This window comes from Saccopteryx bilineata, chromosome 12, assembly GCF_036850765.1.
Source record: "Saccopteryx bilineata isolate mSacBil1 chromosome 12, mSacBil1_pri_phased_curated, whole genome shotgun sequence".
Lineage (NCBI taxonomy): Eukaryota > Metazoa > Chordata > Mammalia > Chiroptera > Emballonuridae > Saccopteryx > Saccopteryx bilineata.
The window spans coordinates 37,741,094-37,766,150 of record NC_089501.1 but is presented as its reverse complement, the minus strand read 5'-3'; the positions used below and the strand labels follow the sequence as shown (position 1 = coordinate 37,766,150).

The 25,057-nt window shown below is 41.3% G+C and overlaps 1 protein-coding gene across 9 annotated transcripts in view; it reads left to right on the top strand.

Annotated features, from left to right (window-relative positions):
• The window catches only part of HIVEP2 (HIVEP zinc finger 2), a 191,939-nt gene extending 167,303 nt beyond the window's left edge, over window positions 1–24,636 (top strand). For all 9 annotated transcript variants that reach the window (XM_066248562.1, XM_066248561.1, XM_066248559.1 and 6 more), the window contains 6 exons: window positions 618–6,172; window positions 7,345–7,499; window positions 11,318–11,493; window positions 14,696–14,797; window positions 15,957–16,852; window positions 22,160–24,636. In XM_066248562.1, coding sequence (XP_066104659.1) covers window positions 1,004–6,172; window positions 7,345–7,499; window positions 11,318–11,493; window positions 14,696–14,797; window positions 15,957–16,852; window positions 22,160–22,987 — 7,326 coding nt within the window. In that variant the 5' untranslated portion in view covers window positions 618–1,003 and the 3' untranslated portion in view covers window positions 22,988–24,636. The remainder of the gene's footprint in view (window positions 1–617; window positions 6,173–7,344; window positions 7,500–11,317; window positions 11,494–14,695; window positions 14,798–15,956; window positions 16,853–22,159) is intronic.
• Window positions 24,637–25,057: the final 421 nt, after the last annotated feature.

Below are 25,057 nucleotides of genomic sequence, written 5' to 3'. Positions count from 1 at the left end.
TTAAACTGTTCCTAAAATATGTTTTATTTTCCATTATGAAGGTTTTATAATTATTTATTTTGACTTTCCTGCTTTTTCCAAAGTTCTGTGACAATCTTTGATTCTTATAGACTTAGTCTAGCTCTACAAGTCACTGCTTTTTAATGTATATATTATATTATGCATTTACATAAATATATATTTGTAAGTATATATTATGTAGTACTCTATAAAATATATCTATGTAGAGAAATACATACACCAGAATGCAAGCCATAAAACTTGGTTAGAAATAGCTCTAAATTTATTTTAATGAAGGCTTTTAAAAATTTTATGATTTCATAAATAATACTCATCAAAAGTTTTCATTTAAATTCTTTTCTAACCAAAATTAAGGTGTATTTAAAAGGACAACCACAATTCAAGCATTGACTAAATTTATGCTTATGACTTAATGCTAAGTTTGATATTAATATCCTTTAATTGTGGAAATAATGCAACAGCCATAAAAAGAATTCCTTAGAGCAAAAATCATTTTCAATTTATCCAATTTCCAGCTGGTTATTTAGGGTTGGTTTTGGTTTTCTACTTGATAACTGTTTCAACAATCTCTTTGTATTTCTTTTTTCCCCCCCCAGATCATTTTATCTTACTGAAACTGACAGTTGAACTGTGCTCTAGTTGATGGGAAAAATTTCTCCTAGACTATTCATCATCCCAATTCCATCCTAGCTGAAAATATTCAAATGCCATAAGAAATTTTACAGATTTACACTTAGCTTTTGGATAGACATGGCTACAATGGAGAGAACTGTGTTATAGCCCTGGTCCAAGAACATTAGCATCTATTGCCCAGAGACTACGGGGTAGGTGTGAAAGTTTCCAAAGAGGAAGAGCACTCAGTAAGTTTGCAGACGCCCTGGAACATGGAAGCAAGCAAGCTTTAAAAAGCACAGCTTTGGAGACACTCCATGAGTCTGCAGGGCTTTTAAGTGAATTAGCCCTTAAGACCTTGTGTTACAAAATGGACACTGGGGACACAGCTCTAGGACAAAAAGCTACCTCAAGGTCTGGAGAAACTGATAAAACATCAGGTAGATGGAGACAGGAACAATCAGCCGTTATTAAGATGAGCACTTTTGGCAGTCAAGAAGGCCAGCGGCAACCACAAATAGACCCGGAGCACATCGGGAACACAGCCTCAGCACAACTCTTCGGTTCCGGGAAGCTGGCCTCCCCCAGTGAGGTGGCACAGCAAGTCACCGAGAAGCAATACCCACCGCACCGTCCGAGCCCTTATTCATGCCAACACTCTCTCTCTTTCCCTCAGCCCTCGTTGCCACAGGGGGTCATGCACAGCAACAAGCCACATCAGAGCCTCGAAGGCCCTCCGTGGCTTTTCCCTGGCCCTTTGCCATCTGTTGCCTCTGAGGACTTATTTCCTTTCCCTATCCATGGCCACAGTGGTGGCTATCCTAGAAAAAAGATTTCGAGTCTGAACCCTGCTTTTAGCCAGTACTCTCAGAAAAGTATAGAACAGGCAGAAGATGCTCACAAGAAAGAGCACAAACCCAAGAAGCCCGGCAAGTACATCTGCCCTTACTGCAGCAGGGCGTGTGCCAAACCAAGCGTGCTGAAAAAGCACATCAGGTCCCATACTGGGGAGCGGCCATATCCATGTATACCTTGTGGCTTCTCTTTCAAGACAAAGAGCAATCTATACAAGCACAGGAAGTCGCATGCCCATGCAATTAAGGCAGGCTTAGTCCCTTTCACAGAGTCAGCTGTATCGAAATTGGACCTGGAGGCTGGTTTTATTGATGTAGAAGCAGAAATACATTCAGATGGTGAACAGAGTACAGACACAGATGAGGAGAGTTCTTTATTTATTGAGACTTCTGACAAAATGAGTCCTGGTCCATCAATCCCATTGGATATAGCCAACAGAGGGGGCTATCACGGATCACTGGAAGAATCACTGGGAGGTCCAATCAAGGTGCCGATTTTGATCATTCCCAAAAGTGGGATTCCTTTAAATAATGAGAGCTCTCAGTATATTGGCTCCGATATGCTACCCAATCTGTCTTTAAATACGAAGGCTGATGACTCTCACACAGTAAAACAAAAACTTGCACTAAGACTGTCGGAGAAAAAAGGACAAGATTCTGAGCCGTCTCTGAACCTTCTGAGCCCACACAGTAAAGGAAGCACTGACTCTGGTTACTTTTCTCGCTCTGAAAGTGCGGAGCAGCAGATAAGCCCTCCCAACACAAATGCAAAGTCTTATGAAGAAATCATCTTTGGAAAATACTGTCGGCTTAGTCCCAGAAACACACTCAGTGTCACAACCACAAGCCAGGAACGTGCCACCATGGGTAGGAAGGGTGTGACGGAACCATTACCTCACGTCAACACCAGGTTAGACGTCAAGATGTTTGAAGATCCCATTTCACAGTTTATTCCGAGCAAAGGCGAGCTTGATCCTACTCAGACAAGCATGCTGAAGTCCACGAAATTCAACAGTGAGTCCAGACAATCCCAGACTGTCCCATCATCTATCAGGAATGAAGGAAAGCTTTATCCTACAAATTTCCAAGGCAGCAACCCAGTCCTCTTAGAAGCACCTATAGACTCTTCACCCCTTATTCGAAGCAACTCAATGCCAACTTCTTCAGCAACCAACCTAAGTGTTCCCCCTTCTTTGAGAGGAAGTCACTCGTTTGATGAGAGGATGACTGGTTCCGATGATGTGTTCTATCCGGGGACTGTCGGAATCCCCCCTCAGCGCATGTTAAGAAGACAAGCTGCATTTGAGCTACCTTCGGTACAGGAGGGCCATATGGAGGCAGAACACCATGGCAGGATGTTAAAGAGTATCTCAGGTTCATCTTTGAAGGAAAAGAAATTGATTCCCGGGGACAGGGTTGGCTATGACTATGACGTCTGTCGGAAACCTTACAAGCGGTGGGAAGACCCTGAAACATCAAAGCAAAGCTACAGGGACATTTCCTGCCTAAGCTCCTTAAAACATGGCGGGGAATATTTTATGGATCCCTCGGTGCCACTGCAGGGAGTGCCAACCACGTATGGGACGACGTGTGAAAACAGGAAACGCCGGAAAGAGAAGAGTGTTGGAGATGAGGAGGACACCCCCATGATTTGCAGCAGCGTTGGAAGCACTCCTGTGGGCATGATGGCCTCAGATTATGACCCCAAATTGCAGATGCAGGAAGGCATGAGAACTGGACTCGCCACAGCTGGGCATGAGAACACTTCTCATGGTCACTCTGAGCGCTTTGACCCGTGTCGACCCCCACTGCAATCTGGAAGTCCATCTCTGGGGTCAGAGGAGTTCCCCCCAGCCTCTGACTCAGACAAGATGTCAGACCTCGGGGGCAGGAAACCTTCAGGAAATGTGATTTCTGTGATTCAGCACACAAACTCGCTGAGCCGACCCAATTCATTTGAAAGGTCTGAGTCATCTGACCTGGTGGCTAGTGCCCAGGAGAAAGCCTCTTCACCTTCTGAGACCTGTGACAGTGAGGTTTCCGAAGCCCCAGTGAGTCCAGAGTGGGCTCCCCCGGGAGAGAGTGCAGAAAGTGGGGGGAAACCGTCCCCTTGTCCGCAGGGACAGCAGCAGGTGTACCACGCACAGCCCAGGCTGGTTCGCCAGCACAACATTCAGGTTCCTGAGATTCGGGTGACGGAGGAGCCTGACAAGCCAGACAAGGAGAAGGAAGCCCAGAGCAAAGAGCCGGAGAAGCCCGTGGAAGAATTTCAGTGGCCCCAGAGAAGCGAGACCCTCTCCCAGCTCCCAGCCGAGAAGCTGCCACCCAAAAAGAAGCGGCTGCGGCTTGCAGACATGGAGCACTCGTCGGGGGAGTCCAGCTTCGAGTCCACGGGCACGGGCCTCTCCCGCAGCCCCAGCCAGGAAAGCAACTTGTCCCACAGCTCCAGTTTCTCCATGTCTTTTGAAAGAGAAGAAACCATTAAGCTGGTGGCGCCCAGTAAGCAAGACGAGTTTGGGAAGCATTCGGAGTTTTTGACTGTCCCTGCCGGTTCATATTCACTGTCCGTCCCAGGCCACCACCACCAAAAAGAGATGCGACGCTGCTCGTCAGAGCAGATGCCTTGCCCTCACCCGACTGAGGTCCCAGAAATTCGGAGCAAGTCATTTGATTATGGGAACCTGTCCCACGCTCCGGTGGCGGGGGCGCCGGCCTCCACGTTGTCCCCATCACGGGAGAGAAAGAAATGCTTCCTGGTGCGGCAGGCGTCCTTCAGCGGCTCTCCTGAGATCGCCCAGGGGGAGGCCGGGACGGACCTGAGCGTGAAGCAGGAGGTGGAACACCTGCACTCCGGCCTCAGGCCCGTGTGGCCCCACGCCCCATCCTCTGTGCTGCCTCCTCTCCAGGCAGAGGACCCAGGGAAGCAGCTCGTGGGTCCTTGTGCCCAGCTGAGCTCAGGGCCACTGCACCTGGCCCAGCCACCGATCATGCACATGGACAGCCAGGAATCTCTTAGAAATCCCTTGATACAACCAACACCCTATATCGCAAGCAAGCACTTGTCTGAGCATGCACACTTATTTCCACATCAAGAGACAATTCCATATTCTCCAATCCAGAATGCCTTGTTTCAGTTTCAATACCCTACTGTCTGTATGGTTCACTTACCAGCTCAGCAGCCTCCCTGGTGGCAGACCCATTTCCCACACCCCCTGGTGCCACACCCACAGAAGAGCTACGGCAAGCCACCTTTCCAGGCAGACGTTCACCCTTGCTATTCCCTAGACCACGCCACAGAGCACACTGGAAAGAAAGCCGCTGATTACGCACACACAAAAGAGCAAACCTACCCGGGTTATTCAGGAACATCAGGGCTACACTCAAAGAACCTTCTTCTTCCAAAGTTTCCGTCGGACCAGAGCACCAAGTCAATGGATACTCCCTCCGAGCAGGCTCTTCAAGAAGATTTTGCCTCGGCAACCGCCGGGCCTTTACAGTCCTTACCGGGAACAGTGGTTCCTGTTCGGATCCAGACCCACGTCCCGTCCTATGGGAGTGTCATGTACACAAGCATTTCTCAGATACTTGGGCAGAACAGTCCTGCAATTGTCATATGCAAAGTCGACGAGAATATGACCCAAAGAACATTGGTAACTAATGCGGCCATGCAAGGGATAGGGTTGAACATTGCCCAAGTGTTGGGGCAGCACGCAGGCTTGGAAAAATACCCCATCTGGAAAGTACCTCAAACCTTACCCCTGGGCTTAGAGCCCTCCATCCCCCTGTGCCTGCCTTCCACCTCGGACAGCGCCACCCTGGGCGGAAGCAAGCGCATGCTCTCGCCCGCCAGCAGCTTGGAGCTCTTCATGGAAACCAAGCAGCAGAAGAGGGTCAAAGAGGAAAAGATGTACGGACAGATTGTGGAGGAGCTCAGCGCCGTGGAGCTCACCAACTCAGATATCAAGAAGGATCTCTCCCGCCCCCAGAAACCCCAGCTGGTTCGACAAGGCTGTGCTTCCGAGCCAAAGGATGGCGCGTCCTCCGGGTCGTCTTCCTTCTCCTCACTGTCCCCCTCCTCCTCTCAAGACCATGCCTCCGCCGCCGGCGCGCCCCCAAGGGAGCCATTCGCCCCCAGCTCCAGGGCACCCTCTCTCGGGCAGAAGTCCAGTGGGCCTTCGGAGAGCAAAGAGTCCTCAGATGAATTAGATATCGACGAGACAGCCTCCGACATGAGTATGAGCCCGCAGAGCTCCTCCTTGCCGCAGGGAGACAGCCAGCTGGAGGAGCAGGGGACGGGCCAGAAGCTGCCTGTTGGCATGCTGGTCCACATGGCCTCCGGCCCAGGTGGGAAAGTGGCAAACTCAACACTTCTTTTCACGGATGTGGCAGACTTCCAGCAGATTCTTCAGTTCCCCAGTCTGCGGACAACAACTACTGTGAGTTGGTGCTTCTTGAATTATACAAAACCCAATTATGTGCAACAGGCCACCTTCAAATCCTCAGTTTATGCTTCATGGTGCATTAGTTCCTGTAACCCAAACCCATCAGGCTTGAACACCAAGACCACGCTGGCTCTTCTGAGGTCCAAGCAAAAAATCACTGCAGAAATCTATACCCTGGCCGCTATGCACAGGCCTGGAACCGGCAAGCTCACATCATCAAGTGCTTGGAAGCAGTTCACTCAGGTAACGAATATTGTGCTGAAAGCATTCTGTATTGCGGATTTGATTGCTGAGCAGAATGCGTAGTGAAGGAAAGTCTGAAAATTGCAAGTAAAAGGAAGGTCAGAGTTGGGGGGTGTCCCATGCAGTGTTGGCCGTACCCATTGGTGACAAAAACCACTGGCGTGAACTTAGTTCTGAGGTTCTCCCAGAAAGGTCTCAAGCACAGAGTATCTCCCGCACTCACGGCCATGACATTCTGTCTCAGGCACTAATTCCTTTGGGTTCTTCCCCCTACAGGGGTCCCCAAACTTTTTACACAGGGGGCCAGTTCACTGTCCCTCAGGCCGTTGGAGGGCTGCCACATACAGTGCTCCTCTCACTGACCACCAATGAAAGAGGTGCCCCTTCCGGAAGTGCGGCGGGGGGGGGGGGCTGGATAAATGGCCTCAGGGGGCCGCATGTGGCCCGTGGGCCGTAGTTTGGGGATGCCTGGTTAAGGACCTAGCAGGTTGACTTTTCTTTGATGTGTGGGATTGAGGCGCTGTGGAGTGGGGACAAAGAGTAGAGAGGAAGGACCAGGCAGAAGGCGGGCAGGGTGTCACAACTGGACTCTGTAAACGTCGGGGGGCTTGTTCCCACTGACAATACTTTTTACTAAAATTTATTTTCTTGGTATCTCTCTCAAAACTCATTTTCTTTTCCCCAAGTGACTTGCTGATTTGTTAGAAAGATGAACAATTAATGCCTTAGTCATGAAGTTATAAAAATATTAACAAGGGGGCCCCCTTGGGAATGTATGCTAAGTCAATAAAGAAGCAAATGGATGATTTAAAAGTATATTTTATTTATTACAGTTACCATTTCCCTCCAAGTTTTTTTGAAAATATTTTCTTAATTCATAAAGGTGGCTTTAATTGCCACTTCAGGACATAAAACATGTTTTTAAACTTTTCCTTGGTGTTACACAGTATAAGTGCTAAAAGTATCGTTTGAAACAGAACAAATTTACTCAGTAGACAGCGCCATTCGTTTCTGATTTTATTCCTTTTGTGCCTTATTTTATGTAACTAGTCTGTGGCCTTTTAGCGTGGAATTTGGGCTAATATTTAGAGATTGCAGAAGAGCAGGCTGTGTGGGCTGCCCCTCTGTCTTAGAGAAAGCATATGAACTGGTTCTCTCCTTCTCTCCTACAGATGAAACCTGATGCATCCTTTTTATTTGGCAGCAAACTAGAAAGAAAACTAGTGGGAAATATCTTAAAGGAAAGAGGGAAAGGAGATATTCATGGAGATAAAGATATTGGATCCAAACAAACTGAGCCAATCAGAATAAAAATATTTGAAGGAGGGTAAGGAAATATAAGTACAAATGTAAACTATCAGTTTTAACTCAGGTCAAATGGTCCTGAATGTCTACATGAAAACAATGGTTGGAAATGTAAAGCGAATTTTTTTTCCTACTCACATTTCTGAAGTCTGGCTGGCAATGAATGAGTTCATGTCCTTGTTCTCGTGACTTGTTTTTAATGAAAATGTCTTTGTAGTATATGGTTTGAGCCTCTGCTTTGAATTTTTACACCTCTGATTTAGTATGACATGGACTAAAGTTGTGGAATCTTGAAAGTTCTATTCTTTAATATTATTTTTATGGGCATTTGTTATGTTATGAATGAATATATTTTATGCCAAAAAAATACAATCATGCATACTCATGTATAATATCTTTTTTTTTCTTTAAGTAAGAAGCAGGGAGGCAGAGAGACAGACTCCTGCATGTGCCCTGACAGGGATTCACCTGGAAAACCCCCTACCTGGTGATGCTCCACCCATCTGGGGCCATTGCTCCATTGCTCAGCAACTGAGCTATTTTAACATCCGAGGCGAGGCCATGGTGCCATCCTCAGTGCCTGGGGCCAACTTGCTCCAACTGAGCCATGAATGTGAGAGGGGGAGAGAGAGAGAGAAAGAGAAAGAGAGAAGGGTGAAAGAGAGGGGTGGAGAAGCAGATGATTGCTTCTCTTGTGTGCCCTGACCAGGAATTGAACCCAGGGTATCCATTTTCAGGACCAACAGTCTACCACTGAGCCAGACGGCCAGGGCATTTTTAATCTTAAAAACTAGTTAATTTATTCATTTCTTTCATTGCTTTTATTATTACCTAAACTTCAGACTTCATTGGGATTTCACCAGTTCTATTAAGATCCTTACTCTGCCCCAGGATCCAAGCCAGGGGACCTGACTGCATTTAGTTGTCAGGCTTCCCCAAATGCCTCTTGTCTGTGACAGTTCTCTGTCTTTACGAATTTCTTTTTAAATGTAAAATTCTGAGTGGTAGAGACATAAGTAATAAGATTCAATGGCTTTGTTGTCTGTATAGTTAATGAAAATTACACATAGGTGTAATGTGTAGTTTTAGACTTGGATGGAAATGTATCTTTAATCTAATCAATAGGAGGAAAGCCCAGGCTTTTGGTTTTAAAATTAAAAAAATATTTAAAGCACATTAACCACAGTTAGGGGAGTATGATCTAACTATCCTTATCTGTATAGCAGATCTATAATTTACATATTTCCATGTGCATGAATTTATTCCAATTACTCTTGGAAGACATAATAATGTTACCTGTTTGACTCTACAGTGCTGACTGTTTAGTGATAGGAACTATTTATTTCTCACAGAGATGACCAGTTTGGAGATGGATGATTAAAATTGATTCCCTCTTAGGGTCGGCCTCCTTTGGATGGAAGTCTAGGATTATCACGATAACCACAGTTGTATGTAGTCACAAAGCTCGTCTCAGTATTTTTTTTTTTTTTTTGACATCCTTCATCTTGTAACCCAAACGAGAGAAATATAGATTTTCTCTTTCCTCAGAGACTGAGAGGTCCCTGGGACTGAATCAACCCTCTTATCCTCAGCAGGCCTCTTCATAACAGTGCACTTGTACTAGATTAGCGAGAGACCTTCACAGTTACTGTATGCTTTGGGGAACCCATCATCTCCACTCACGAAGGACCCGCGTGAGAAAGCGTATGTGAACATTTCATTGCTGTGTTTTGATGATCCAAAAGGATTGTGGCCCCTATTTCATTTCTTCCTCCTTTCATTGCCCTGTTTTGTGGGCTCTGTCCTGATCGTTTCTTCATCTGTGGCCCAGTTTCTGCCTGGTGGTGACCAGGTTTATTCCAACCAGTGTATTACCAACTCTTATTTTGCTGATGGCAAAGTGATAATTAAGAAAAAAAAAATACCACTGACCAATTGTTTAAGTGGATGTGTTTCTTATCTAACTTATAGATTTGGAATGTAATGAAGCAGAGCCTTTAATTATTTTTTTCAAATTCCATTAATTCTCATATCAAGTAGATTCATGGGTCTGCAGGATGATTGACTGGTAAACATTTTATTTGTATAGATTTTTCTAAAATCCAGTTATATTTCATACAGAATTTTATTGTATTTTTATTCTGGAAGCAAGTTAATCAGCTAAGACATTAAAAAGAAAATTATATTATCTTAAGGAAAAATGTATTTTCTATCAATTGTGATGATAGACTACAATAAGTTTAAAGAAGTATCCTTCCCCAAAGAAAATGAGCTTTCCATGAAATTGTTTTATTCTGTATTCTTCATACAATTTCATCTAGTTAGAGGCAGAGAATAGTGAACTTAAAAGGTGAATGATATTTTGCATCTTTTAGATTCTTTTCTACTTTATTACAGAACATAATGAGATAAAAAAATAAAGTTTAAAATAGTTTTGAAGAATAAGTTGATGGAATTTTTTTTTGTAAAAGAGAATGGATTTAAAGGAACAGAAAACATGCAAAATTAATTATTCTTTTTTTTATTACTACTTAATTCTCACTTGGATTGGTACTAACTGAAGAGTAGATAAGGTTAAGATTATATAGTATCTATAGCAGAGTTGGTATTTTGATATGTGGATGGATTTTTTCTCTTTTTAAAATTTTTCAGTGAACTGGATGAATGATGTTGAACTTGCTTGTGCTCCTCCTGATGGTGGGTTAGCTAGGACAAATGAAAAGGTTTGCAGTGCTCTTAGAATGAAAAACAAAAAAATATCTTTTTTAAATCTTGTGCCTTTAAGTCAATCCCCAGTGAATTAGAATACTTTGTACTTCAGTTTACTTTTCCCAGTTATAAAAAAAAAAATCCTCAAAAGGGATATCTTTCCAAGAATGACACTAGACCCATAATTCTAACCTAGCTGTGATTTAGGAGATAATAATATTCATTGATTTATTCAATAGAGTGCTACCATACTCTGTGACATATGTTTCTTTGTATTCTAAATAAAATGTGATGTTTGAGCCTGGGAAGGTTTTTTCTGTTGATTATCTCAGTGAATACCTAAGACTTTGTACATCTAACTGATTTTGTTAGATATCCTTTCAGACCTCTCAGTTAAATCCTTCTGGAAACCAATGCAGATTTGATTAAAAAATAGAGCCTCTCATTTTAATGAAATAATAGTACTTTCCAGAAGCCACTTGATATTTAGACTTCACTTGTATACAGATTGGGAAGAGCATATAAAATCTGTAGACCATAGTTGGTAAGCTCAGCTCAGTTTGTATAAGCTAGAAATTTCCAAGGCACTCTCCTGCCAGGATTATAAAAATAGAGAATAGATTAGAAATGTGCAAAGAAGAAATCTATTCTCAGTTGTATTAATTTTAGCAAATTTAGAGGGGTATGTGTGTTGTGCATGCACATCTGAAAAAATGTAATATTAACAAATGATCTATGATGATTTGAATAGGTTGGTATAACTTTTTGGAAATTTCTTGGTTGTAAGTTTTCCTAGAATCCAAAAGTTTTAAGGCACAGTGCTACAATTCTTTGAGGCTTATATAAGCCCGTGTGAACGCCTACACCACATCCATATATTTACACTTAAAATAAGAGCCAATTCCATTTTGACCTCCATGTAGAAAAAGTCCCATTTTGTTTCCAATACCAAATCTCTAGTTCTTTCAAGCATTTACTGCATAGATTCCACAGGCTTTGTAGAAGAAAAGTTGAATAATTGTTTGTAAAAGTCCCTCATAAAAATTTACCATGCAAATGATTAGCTTTTGGTTTGAAAATGTAATGTGTTGAAGTATTTGAAAACACACTGGATTCCCCTCTTACAAACAGGTATAAGTCAAATGAAGATTATGTATACGTCAGAGGACGGGGACGTGGAAAGTACATTTGTGAAGAATGTGGGATTCGTTGTAAGAAGCCAAGCATGCTCAAAAAGCACATCCGCACGCACACTGACGTCCGGCCTTACGTGTGCAAGTTGTGTAACTTCGCCTTCAAAACGAAAGGTACAGGCCTGACCTTATTTATTTATTCTTTTGAAAAAAAAAACACACTTTTTTATGGCTACTCCGTATTCCGCATCCCATTTTATTACTACCTTTCATCAACAATAAGATGATTTTGTTTGTGAACAAATGACCCCACACAATGTAATTTCTCCCTCATGTAAGTGGTCAAAGGATGTGCATGAGACAGCGAGGCTCCTTTTATGGCTTAGTAAGAGCTGTGGAGTTGGGCCCGGGCCAGTTGTCTCTGAAGGAAGTGGCTCAGAATTGCCTGGGTAGCTATGACTTCATGTTGGAAATGTTATGTGGTCTAATCTCTGCACCGGTATTGAAATACTGCAGCGAGACGCTCCGTGCAGCGGCACTGGGAAAGCACAACAACAGCTGGGGGAAAAAGCTTGCACTCATGGTCAGTTTCAAGATTATAAATAATGTAGAAATCCACAGACTCCCAAGTGGGCCCCTCCATCCACTGTTGCATTAATTATGCATAGAAATTTGATAGCTTGGATTCTGTGTATTTATCAGCACAGAGACAATTTCTTACTCTCAAGCCACAGTGGTTAATCTCATAAAACTGGGACTTGCCTTGAAATTATATACATATATATATATGTGTGTGTGTGTGTGTGTGTGCGTATACACACACACATATAATATATATTTAAATATAAATTATTATATTATTATTATAATAATATAAATAATATATATTTAAATCCTTTTAATAGGTAGATTTACATGAAAGTATTTTACAAAAGAAGGTTGCTTTGATTATGTTTCTGTCATTTTATAAAATCATGAAAATGTTCACAAGGCCAGTGTTCTCAGAATACAAACAATAGTGAATTAGAGGTGGTTTGATTTTTGTAGAAGCATGTTCTACTGCTTCCTATAAGACTATGAACAGATCCTATAGAACCCCTCATTACCCTCGCATCATTTTCCAAAGTTTTCATTTTAAATTTGAATTCAATACCAATTGATCAGCTCCGCTACATGTCAAGAAAATAAGTATCAAATAAAGTCATTTTTGGCAGAGAAATGTGTACTGGTTTTCTCTTGTAGTCAAAACTGTGAATTGTTTCATTGTTTTGTCAGAAGTATAAATGCGTAGCCTCTGAGTATATATTTCTTTGTTATTAACAAGGTATCTATATTACAAGAATGCCTTCTATGAAGACCAAGAAAGGGGGAGGGGTATTCATCTGCATTTCAAAAGAAATAAACATAAGGTCCTTTAAATATCATCCGCCTTTGCACAGTTAAGCCTTTTATACAGAATTTCAGTAAGAGACTCCCTGGTAGTTAAGAAAATATCATCTTTAGTTTTAGAATATACTGCAAATCTGCCAGTCATTACAACTGATATATTTTCACTGGACACAGAATTTGTCTGCAGGTAGAGCTGGGCAAAACACTGGGTGAGGAAACACATTTGAAAGATTTTTTTCAAAATTAAATTAAATTTGGCTCTGAACCATTGTCCCAGAGTTTAGCAGGAAATAACTTATTCTTGGTCATTACTTCAATTTCCTAGTCACCTTTTGAGAATGTGCAAATGTCTCAGAATCTTAAAATGAATGACCTTTTCTGGGAAGGCCCTCTAGTTCTCACCTCCGGCTGAAATGCCTGTTGTCCAAAGCCATGTCATCTGAGTTCATCTAGGGCACACCTGCAGGACCAGGACCTCTCTGTGCCTGGGCCGCTCCTTCAGTGTCCTCCCCCTGCCATTCAGAAGTTCAAGAATTTCATAAACCAAAGCCAGGGCGGGGTTGTTTCAGAGCCAGATTTCTAACTACAGACCTTGCTTAACAACGAGAGCTCTAAGCCCAACTGTCTACTAGAAACGGGTGGAGAGAAAAATAAAGGAGAAGAAACACATGTTAGGATCTAAATAAATTAACTTGACACATCAACCATCCACACCCATCCACACACATGATTCCTGGCTCCCTTGCAGGAGCATATGATTTCTATTAATTGATGGATATGTTATAGTTAATTAATTTACAGGTTTTAGAGTTCTCGATCTGTCTACAAAAGTCTTTGAGTTTTTTAATTAAAAAAACTGTAGTAATATAAATAAAATAACAAACAGTGTTTAGAATTGTGACTCATATATTACATTAGTAATAAACTAAACACCTCTACAAGGGGAACAAACTTTTTCAGCAGGTTGACGGTTTCCACTTAGATTTAATTAGCCTATCTTAAAAATAAGGCATTTGCTTATGCATTGCTCAAGCAGCATCAAAGGGCTAGACAATATTATGGCCCTAATAACTAAATTAGTTCCTGACTATCTTTTGATATGCTATATCAATGACATGAAAAAATATATATACTGTTTTTTTTCATAGATCCTAAGTCAAAAGTGATTGGCTCAGTGTTTTTATAACTTCTTACATTGCATATAACAACTATATAAAACCACAGAAATATATGCATTTTTATGTATACACATAATTGTATGTATCTATATCATCATCATAATACATATTTGGCATAAAACCCTTTTCTTTACCTTAGACTGATGGGGGTTTCAAGGTAAATAAAAAGGGACTATTGCTGCTCCAGAAGAAATGCTGTCATAAAGCTTGTTAATATATGTCACACAGATAGATGCTTAATACTGAGAATAATATTGCTGATAGGTAGTTAATGAAATATTTGTATGGTTCTTCAAATTCATTTACAGGGTTGCCCTTAACATTAGTTTGGATAATTTTTTCATTTGACTAGTTAGGATCCTGTGAGTCTAACCTCTATCTGATCAGTGCCAGAGGACTGGGGTCCTGTTGGTGTGTTGATAATATTTTATTCTGAATTTCTCTGAGGTGTGTGACCCAGCTTGGCTTTATATGGAATAGTAGGAGGCTGACCCCGTTGGGCCCAAAACATTATATTCCTTCTCAGCCAGGAAAGTTTGGGATTCAGAGTCATGCTTGGAGCCTGCTCTTGAAAAGATGTGACCCTAAGCTTCCACAAGTCTTCTAGAATGAAGAGAACCTGAGACTGGGCCGTGTCCCCCGGGGTTGATATATTCAGAAACCAGATTGTCCCTCTTAGGTTTGAGGCGAGGGAGACTGGGCCGAAACAAACCTCTGTCATCTCTAGTGAGTTCGTTTCACATCGAATTTTGGAGCAATCATCACATTTTGGTAACAGATTAATTTTTCATTTTGGGTGTATTTTCTAGGAAACCTGACGAAGCATATGAAATCTAAAGCACACATGAAGAAATGCCTGGAGTTGGGAGTCTCAATGACTTCGGTGGATGACACAGAAACCGAGGAAGCAGGTATTTAGAGTTTAGTGGACTGATCGCTTCACTGTGCATGCTGCAGCTTTGTGGCCAAAGTGCTAAACCAAGTGTAGATTTTTTTAAAACTAATCACATTTTATTTTATTAAGTACTAAATATAGAAAGGAAGTCTGACATCCTGAGTTGTCTGAAACCTACTGAGAAGGAACAACTGCATTTCAGTTCAGACCTAGGGAGGGAAAAAGTCTTACTATAAAAATATTCTTATCTAGAGCCATAAAGGAAATGTAACTGTACTTTTGTTGTGTTGGTGATTTAAATTGTATAAAACTTTCTGGGAGTGTTGAAAAACATTTTAATGTCTTAATTTTCATGTTAAGGAAATCTAGTAGGAAAAGATTTATTATTTTTAGCCTTAATAGAAAACCAGAAAGTCAACCAAACCTTCTAAGATACACCTCTTACAATAAGTTTATACCTGTAGAGACAGGTTGTTGCTTTTATTTTTCTTCTAACATTATCATTCACAATATTATACAGGGGTCGGGAAAACTTTTTGGCTGAGAGAGCCATGAACGCCACATATTTTAAAATGTAATTCCATGAGAGCCATACAACGACCCATGTACATTACACATTATTCAATAAAAATTTGGTGTTGTCCTGGAGGACAGCTGAGATTGGCTTCAGCCACCCACACCATGAACATGAGCATAGAAAATGCATGGATTATAATACATGAGAATGTTTTATATTTTTAATGTTATTATTTTTTTTATTAAAGATTTGTCTGCAAGCAGCCATCCAAAGAGCCACAATCTGGCTCGCGAGCCATAGGTTCCCGACCCCTGTTATATATCCATTTGTTGAGGGTTTTCTATGAGCGATGTGATGTCAGAGATATAAGGTCCTACTTTGGAGTTGTTGGGGTTTTTTTTAAATAAATTTTTATTAATTTTAATGGGGTGACATTAATATGGAGTTTTTATTATAAGGTGGGCATGAAATCAGCTAAGTTCATAAAAGAGAAAAACCAGTGCAGGCTCACAGAGGTTAAGTATCCAGAGAGTGTTATAGGAACTCTCTCTAGGGGCTGGAGGGTTGAGGAAGGCTCTGGGATGTGAGGAAAACTATATTAGCTCCTAGCCTTGATATTTGGATCTTGATGTACACTCTCTTTGTTCAATTCTTTCAGAAACTATGGAAGATCTGCACAAAGCAACTGAGAAGCATAGCATGTCCAGCATTTCAACTGATCATCAGTTCTCAGATGCTGAAGAGTCGGATGGTGAGGATGCAGATGATAATGACGACGATGATGAAGATGATGATGAGTTTGATGATCAGGGAGATTTGACACCAAAAACCAGATCAAGAAGCACCAGTCCTCAGCCTCCTAGATTCTCTTCCTTACCTGTGAATGTTGGCGCCATACCCCACGGGGGTCCTTCGGATAGTTCCCTGGGACATTCTTCATTGATCAGCTATTTGGTTACTTTGCCAAGTATTCAGGTTACTCAGCTTATGACACCAAGTAATTCATGTGAAGATACCCAGATGACAGAATACCAGCGGTTATTCCAGAGCAAGAGTACCGACTCAGAACCAGACAAAGACAGGTTAGATATACCCAGTTGTATGGATGAAGAGTTCATGCTGTCTTCAGAACCCAGCTCCTCTCCGAGGGACTTCTCCCCCTCCAGCCGCCATTCCTCACCAGGATATGATTCTTCCCCCTGTCGAGATCATTCACCAAAGAGGTATCTGATACCCAAAGGAGATTTATCACCCAGAAGACATTTATCACCTAGGAGAGATCTATCACCCATGAGACACCTTTCCCCAAGAAAGGAAGCTGCATTGAGAAGAGAGTTGTCACAAAGAGATGTTTCACCCAGAAGGCATCTGTCCCCAAGAAGGCCATTGTCACCTGGGAAAGATATCACGGCAAGAAGAGACCTCTCTCCCAGAAGAGAGAGGAGATACCTGACCTCCATAAGAGCGCCATCTCCCAGAAGGGCTTTATACCACAACCCACCGTTGTCCATGGGGCAGTATTTGCAGGCAGAACCAATTGTGCTGGGGCCTCCTGTGAGTATAAGTAGCTTTTTCTGTTTAATGTGTAAGCCTTAGCACGTAGGAACCTCTGATAACACACAAGTGGGGAATTCATAATATGAGTCTCTTTTACTGGGAGGAGTGAACTCGGTTGCTGAAAATAGCAGGAAGACATTTTCATCACTCGCTATTGTCAGTGACACGGCTGTGGCACGACCCCAAGTGTAGTAGTAGTATTGCATCAGAGCAGTAGTGCATTCCAGCTGGTAACAGGTGAGGCCTTTCTCAGTGCTTTCTAAGCTTAACTAATTATAAACATGAGCTGAAACTTCAACATGAGTAGAAAAGATAAAGTCTTTGAAATGTCAGGACGGCTAAGGCAGACATTCTCAAGGATATTTAGTCGTCATTGTTTATATAACTGCTCGCTAGGTAAGGATTCTGATTCAGGTATCAGCCTCAACTCTCCATAACTGTTTTTTAAAAACAAGAAACCATTACTTAGTTCAAATGGACATGTAAAACCAGTGGGGGACTGGGAGAAGAAAGAAGGACTCCGCTGGTATGGTTGTAATAAATCAAAGGCATGAATGTATATGCTTTGTTCGCCATCACTACCACCTCCTGCTAATCAAGGCCACTTGCTTAGGGCGATGGTGGCCCAACAACAGTGGGAAGTTAGAAGAGCTAAGAGAAAACATATCAGACAGAATGTCTATGGTGTGCCCTCAGTATAAATTAACATAGCAACAGGAACAATCACAAATTTAATTTAGGTAGAGGATTTAAAGCAAATCCATTGAAAAGTGTGTGCCCTGCCTTGTCCCATGCCATGGCAGAGCTTGATGTCTTTCAGGTTATGTAGCATTAAAAAAAAAATGAAGCAGCCACTTAGCATAGACAAACTAATGCTACCTTTTGAGTTTGTTTGCTTTAAGTGTATAGGATTTTGTTGTTGTTGTTGTCTGTTTGCTTGCTTGTTCCATGATCTCTATTCTTTGTCCTGGATTATTCTTTATTCTCTTTTTGCTCTGGAGCTCTGTCCTGAGAATCAGCCCCGCCCTTCACAGCCTAAGGGAGCCCTGCCTTCTGCAGCCCTTCCTCCTCACTGCCCTGTGCCCTCTTACCCCCTTTTGACCAACCTGAATCACAAGCTTAGGTTGTCATTTTTGAACTTCAGGAAAGCTCCCTTCTGCCTTCCAGCCCTCTGCTCTCAATACTCTCTTTTCACCAGCCTGCCACCAACTTAGTTTTCATGGTGGAACTACTACAGAAAAATGTATCATGAATCGGACAGAATCTGTTTGCTAAGCTTATAAACTAGCTGGCTCAGAGCTTTTGTGTCTTGACTGTTTTAAGTAGAAAGAAAGACTCTTCGGAAGTTAATGCCATTGTAGTGTAAAGGAAGAGAGATAAATCCCTCAGACACCAGGATACTGCATCTGGTGTAGGACCAGTGATGCTGATGGGGTGTGTGAGGCGAGGCTCTCCTGTTCTGCTATTGGTCGGTTGGACTAAGACTGTAGTATTGGTGAGATGTTGGAGCATATTCAGTCAATATCAGTCACACACACACACACACAAATAAAGCTTTAGTGCCAACACACTATTCTTATTAAAATAATAATAATAATAATAGCACTTATAATCAACTCAGGCAAAGGAATTGGAGGAGTGGGCTAGAGAGTTTATCTAATTTTTGGATATATGCCCATTTCACCTGCATATTTAACAGAACTGTTCAACTTTACCACTTGTGAAGCCCAAGTGCTGAGCTTTTGTTCTATTACCCAGTTTAATCATCTTGAGAGAATTTATAGCCTGCTGCTTTGTTCACATGATATGAGGGAATAGATCTGGGAATACACCCTGAAGTTGGTCCCAAACACTTCTCTTCTTTGCCACACTGTTTTTGAGGGACAGAAGAGGATTTTCATCTTTCTGTGATGTGTGCATTAGATTCTTGGTGCCTGAGCAAAAATAGAATTGGTTATGCTATAGGAAGTATTTCTCCTGATTGGTGTATCTGATGAGTGCTTCACCTCTCTGAATAATATTTGAAAATATTAAATTGGAATAACCCTAAAATACTTCATTTTTAAAGGAAATGCTAGTAGCAATACCTTGCATTGATGCTTAACATTGACCATAGCATGAAAGGAACTTGTAGCCCAGCATGATTCACTCATGGTCTGGTTCAATCTGAGAGGCAGGACTCAGGGAGAAGGCTCGGAGGAGATGGTATGCAATCACTGAGATCTGACTCCCCTGCTGCTTCTGCCCTCATACCTTCCTGTTCATTTCACTTTTCAGGATCTATGGATGGATGGATGGATGGCTAGACAGGTAGGTAGGCAGATAGATAGATAGATAGATAGATAGATAGATAGATGAGTAGATAGATAGATTCATGCATTCATATATAACATACACACATGATAGATAGATAGATGATAGATAGATAGATAGATAGATAGATAGATAGATAGAATAAAAAGGAAATAGTCTTTTTTCCTTCAGTAAATACTTTTGAGAGTCTATTATATGTGACTCAAGGATAAGGGTGAAAATCTTATGCTTTCTGTTCTCATCTTCTCTAAATAAAAAACATTTCTTTTCCATTTTTAAAGATTTGATGGATAAATAACAAAAAGACAAAAGAGTGTCTTGGTATAAAACAGTATAGATGAACATTGTGTCCAATGAAAGAGCCCACATTCAGTTCTCTCTCTTGCTAGCTGTGTGATCTTGGGCAAGTCACTTAACCTCTTGGCCATAGTTTCCTAATCTATTTGAGGCATCCAGGGAGGTGGGCCAAGCAGATTTCTGTCCTGGAAAGAACTTGCCATTCAGCTGTCAGGAATGCAGTTAGCTGACAGCTTCCTGCTGTTTTGCTCCTGGGTTTTTACCCTAAGGCCATGCTGTCTTCTGCACCCCCCAGCCAGTAACTGAGCTCAGATGGGTCACAGCTGAGCTGAGCACCTGCTTCCTTTCCCGTTACCTTCACTTACATTAGCAATTCTGCTCCTGCCCCCACCTCCACATACACACCATCCAGTGAACCTCTTGCACCTCTTCTTCCTAGTATTTGTTTGCAGAGGGCCTGCTGACACTGTTGAAAAAAATGAGTAGGATAATATATCTGGTACATGGGATAAATATATAGATATATACACACACACAAAAACACACATATACATACATATATATTATACATACTTAACACAATTCACATACGAATTCATTATTTGTTTTTTTCACATCAAGATTATTCTTACTGATATTTAAGTAATATGGGAGTTTGTTCACCTATTGCAATGGTAAGGCCAAAAACAAAAGAGTTTCAAATGGAGTAAAAACGGAAGTAGAAAAACCTTATTGAGAGTTTATTTGGAGGGTGAAGAAGAGGTGGATAGGAGGAGAGAGGGTGTGTGGACAGGCCCCGAAGCCTTTGGAGAGCTTTGCCAGTGGTTACCTGATAGGAGTTCTGCTTGTATACGCCTGTGGTTGTAATCATCTAATTCCTGATCAGTAAAGGTCTGAATGCAACACTTTCATTCTTAACACGAATACAGTTTTGTTGGAATTTGAACATAATGAATAAATCTTAGTTTGACAGGACAGGTCATTCCCTTTGAGAGCCTTCAGGAAGAGACCTCACATAATGGGACATCTGTCTCAGGCCACCTTTGGACCCCTTTCTGATTAGGGTTATGCAGTGAGCATCGCAGAATAGCAACTAAAAGCAAAACAAAAATAACCAAACTACCTTTTACTTTCAACTTTGAATCTGTAACAATTGTGATTAAAATAACATTCATTTGACTTTTTTCCCAAAGAGTATAGTAGGCATTACAGTTCTTCCACTTTAACTGGTGTTTGATGAAAGAAACATGCCTTTTTCTAAACCAGAGCAAATACAAGAAGGATTCTTTGTTAGCAGATAATAATTCCTTCTCATACCATAAAACTCTCCCCTTACTTAGCTTATTAGGTTCCTGTGATTACAGAGTTGATGGCTACATGATTTCTTCTGCCCTTCCAGAGCAAATCATTTGTTTCCAGCTTGAGTAAGTTGGAGCCTGGAGCAGGATAAAGCTAAGGGTGGCGCAGAGTAGCAGAGGTGATACATAATTTATTGTTCCTGAGCCTGTCTCACAATCTAAATAGAACTGGATGAATCATTAATGGTATAAAGCATACCTTGAGTTTTAGAACTGAAACATTCATGAAATGAATTAGAACTTTTTTTTTTTGCCTCTCTCCTGGATGACCACCATACATTTGACATGTTTGTATCTATTTGCTTTTAAATTCTCAAATAATAAAAATAAACTGAGTTTCTTTACAATAACAATCCATTGAAAGAATGAATCTCTGTGATTGAAACCAGATAATCTCATTAAAACCTGATAAGCTCAATCTAAATTGTGTTTTGCTACAGAAATGTTTATAGAAAATAAGTTTTCCATTTTTTCTGGGCTAGGACCATAAAATCTGGAATTCTGGCCCCAAATTTTAAGTATCTTAAATTCATTATTTTCTGGGAAGATATGGAAATGAAAATAGTAATATAAACAAAAGAATTAAGATACAGTCATCTTTGGTTTCCACCTTCGTAGTTGAGTAAGAGTTGTAACTCTTTGAAATATTTAATGTTAACTGGTTACCTAAGGGATTGATAGTTTCCTCACAAAAATCAGCCTTGATTTGTGATTTGATGAAGATACTGTTCATCAGCCCGGGCTGTCTCTTGAGCAGAAATTTATTCCATTAGACCAATAACTTGCACCTTGGAAGGACCAGTGTGTGTATCACCACCATTTTGTCATCTATTCTGCAAAAAAAGGTCAAAATACCAAGGCTTGTTACTTTGATTATACTTATCAACATTTAAGGAAAATATTAAAATGCTTCCCAGCATATAAACAGGTGGTAATTTTTAAACTTTTTTTAAAATTTATAAATCTACTTTTAGTGGGGGTTTTGTTGCTTGGTAAACATTTTTTTTTATAGCAATTACCTATTATTTTCATTTTTGTTCTTTCTTATGAAAAAAACCCCCAGCTAAAATGTGTTTCTGTACTTATTAAAAAAAAACACATGCCCGTTTAATCACATTGCCGTTTAGAAAGAAAATTTTTCAAAGAAGGACAGCTTCATTCAAGGGTTCTAAAAGACAAGAGAGAAATCCCTTTTGTCATGAAAAATGAAAAATCAGTAAAATGATTAAGGAGTTTGAAAGGGTTTTGAATGAGTGTGTGAATGCATGAAATAGCCTGGCATGAATAGCATGAAGACTAGTGCGTCCTAAATGTTGGGCTCTCTGTTTCCTTCCAGAATTTACGGAGAGGATTACCTCAGGTTCCTTACTTCAGTCTCTATGGAGACCAAGAAGGTGCTTATGAACATCCAGGCTGCAGCCTTTTCCCTGAGGGACCCAGTGACTATGTCTTCAGTCATCTTCCACTCCACTCGCAGCAGCAAGTACGAGCTCCTATCTCCATGGTGCCAGTTGGTGGGATCCAAATGGTCCACTCCATGCCGCCGGCCCTCTCCGGTTTACACCCTCCACCCACATTGCCTCTGCCAGTGGAGGCCTCTGAGGAGAAGAAAGGCGCTTTCGGGGAATCTTTTGCTAAGGATGCCTCTGTTATTCCCAAGCAGCACGAGAAGGCATCGCCTCACCTTTTGCAGTCATCCGGTCCACCTAGCGTGCCCTCCTCTCCTCGGCTGTTGATGAAACAGAGCACTTCAGAAGACAGCCTAAATGCAACAGAGCGGGAACAGGAGGAAAACATACAGACTTGTACAAAAGCCATCGCCTCTCTCCGGATTGCCACAGAAGAGGTCGCTCTGCTTGGGGCAGACCAGCCAGCACGGGTGCCCGAGCCCCACCAGAAACCCTTGGAAAGTGCACATGTTGGCATTAGACACTTTAGTGGGCCTGAGCCAGGTCAGCCCTGTGCCTCGGCCACCCACACTGACTTGCATGATGACGGTGAAAAGGACAGTTTTGGTACATCACAGACTGCGTTAGCTCACTCCTCATTTTACAGCAAGAGTTGTACGGATGACAAACAGTTGGGCTTTCACAGCAGCAAGGAATTACCTTCAAGCACAGAGGAAGGCAAAGAACCTTCGTCAGAAAAGAGTCCGCTACATTGATCTAAAATGCATGCAGACTTTCATTTCCACATTTCTTATTTTGTTTTGTTTTGGGTTTTGTTTTTTTTTTTTCTAGAAATAGAGGTAATCAAGTTTATAGCATGCCTGTCCTAAGTTACAGTAGTTTGCTATTATATATACTTTTGTTATAGAAAAAGAATTAGGTGAATTAACAAGTCATCATGAGCCTGACCAAAACAAAATTTGAAATTAACCTATTGGGTCTGGTACTTTTAAAATTGTACAGATGTTTGTGCCTTTTCTTTACTTTGCTTATATTCTTATAAGCATTTTTTAGCAGTAATTTGTACATATTTTAGAATTTGTGTATCTGCTTTGTAATAAATGTAATTTCTTTCCCTTTTTGGACACTTGGATCTAAATGATGTAAAGCAGAACAGCATCAATATATATGTGAGGTTGCACTAAAACATATTTTTATATGATTAAAACTGAACAGCTTTTATGTACAGCTCTGATTCTGTAATACTAATATTTATTTACTTTGTTTCATAAATTGTACATTTTTTCTTAATGTTGTGGATTGCTTTTCTATGTGAAGCATGGGATTTACTGTTGCGTACCTAGAACAAAAATGTATATTGTAAACAAGATATTTAAACTAGAGTATCTTATTCTGCACTTATGCATTAGTTAAACAAAAAAAAGGATGTATCAGTCAGTTCTTAACTCTTGTAAATTTTTTGTCCCTTGTTTGCTGGATTGACTATAACTTAAGTGCTGATTGTGATTTTAAACTGATAGTACCGTAAAGCATTAAAGTAAACAATGTGCTATTGTGAGTTTTTTTCAAAGCTTTATAAATCAGTTATAAATAATATTAAAAGTATTTGGTCTTATGTGAACATGTTGATCTATATATTCATCTAAAAATATGGGAAAACATTCCGCCCCATGTAAATATGTACAAGTGCATCACTGGTACAATTTTATGTAACTCAGTTGGACACTAGGTTGCCACAGACCTATGCTAGGGTGTCTTTAAAGATTAAAGTGACAAAGCACATGGAACTGTGTAGAGCTTGGTTATCGGCCGGCCCGGTGGCTTGGCAGGCAGTGCTGTGCGCTGCCGGTGGAGAGGACTGGGCTTAGAAATCTTGGTTCTTGCTGCACGAGATGGGGACTGGAACTAAGGCTACTTACAGAGAGGTCGCTCTTGGACTTTGAGGGGTGGGTGTGGAAGCGGGGAAGAGGCATGGAGACCTGCCTGCTCGCAACCCTTCCTGTCGGCCAGTCCACATGGTAACAGGGTTGGCATCAGCTTTAGGAGAAGCCACTTTACCCTTTGGAAGAGGGGAAGAGTGTCCCACTTCTGGCTATCTCAGGGGGAACGGGAAGAAGAAGCTTTCCAGGGAAGAGAACGTGTGGGAGCATGATGTCATTTGTATATAACATTCGCAGTGGGCTTGGGTTAGTGTCGAAGGTGGGCGGAGCCTTTATAGGTCCAGAAGAATGGAAGCAGGGGGGGCACAACAACATGCACACACACACGTGTGTGAACGCACGCACACAGTCTGGATTAATTTTGTGCTATGTAGTGGATTATAATTCTGTGAAACCAAGTTTGTATATTGAATTACATTAAGGAGTGTTCTTTAAAAAGAAAAATAAATATACAATTACATGCTCGAGTTGTCTAATTTTTATGTGTTGTTTTACATCTCAATTTCCGCATTTTGTTTCTAAAGGAATTTTGATGCTACCAACGTACCATCTGTGCTTTTCATTTCCAGGTTCTGCCCATCCCACGGTAAGCCGATAAGAATGCTTTTAATAAGTAAGAAGAGCCTGACCAGGCGGTGGCGCAGTGGATAGAGCATTGGATTGGGATGTGGAAGGACCCAGGTTCGAGACCCCGAGGTCACCAGCTTGAGCGCAGGCTCATCTGGCTTGAGCAAAAGCTCACCAGCTTGGACCCAAGGTCGCTGGTTCAAGCAAGGGGTCACTTGGTCTGCTGAAGACCCACGGTCAAGGCACATATGAGAAAACAATCAATGAACAACTAAGGTGTTGCAACAAAAAACTAATGATTGATGCTTCTCATCTCTC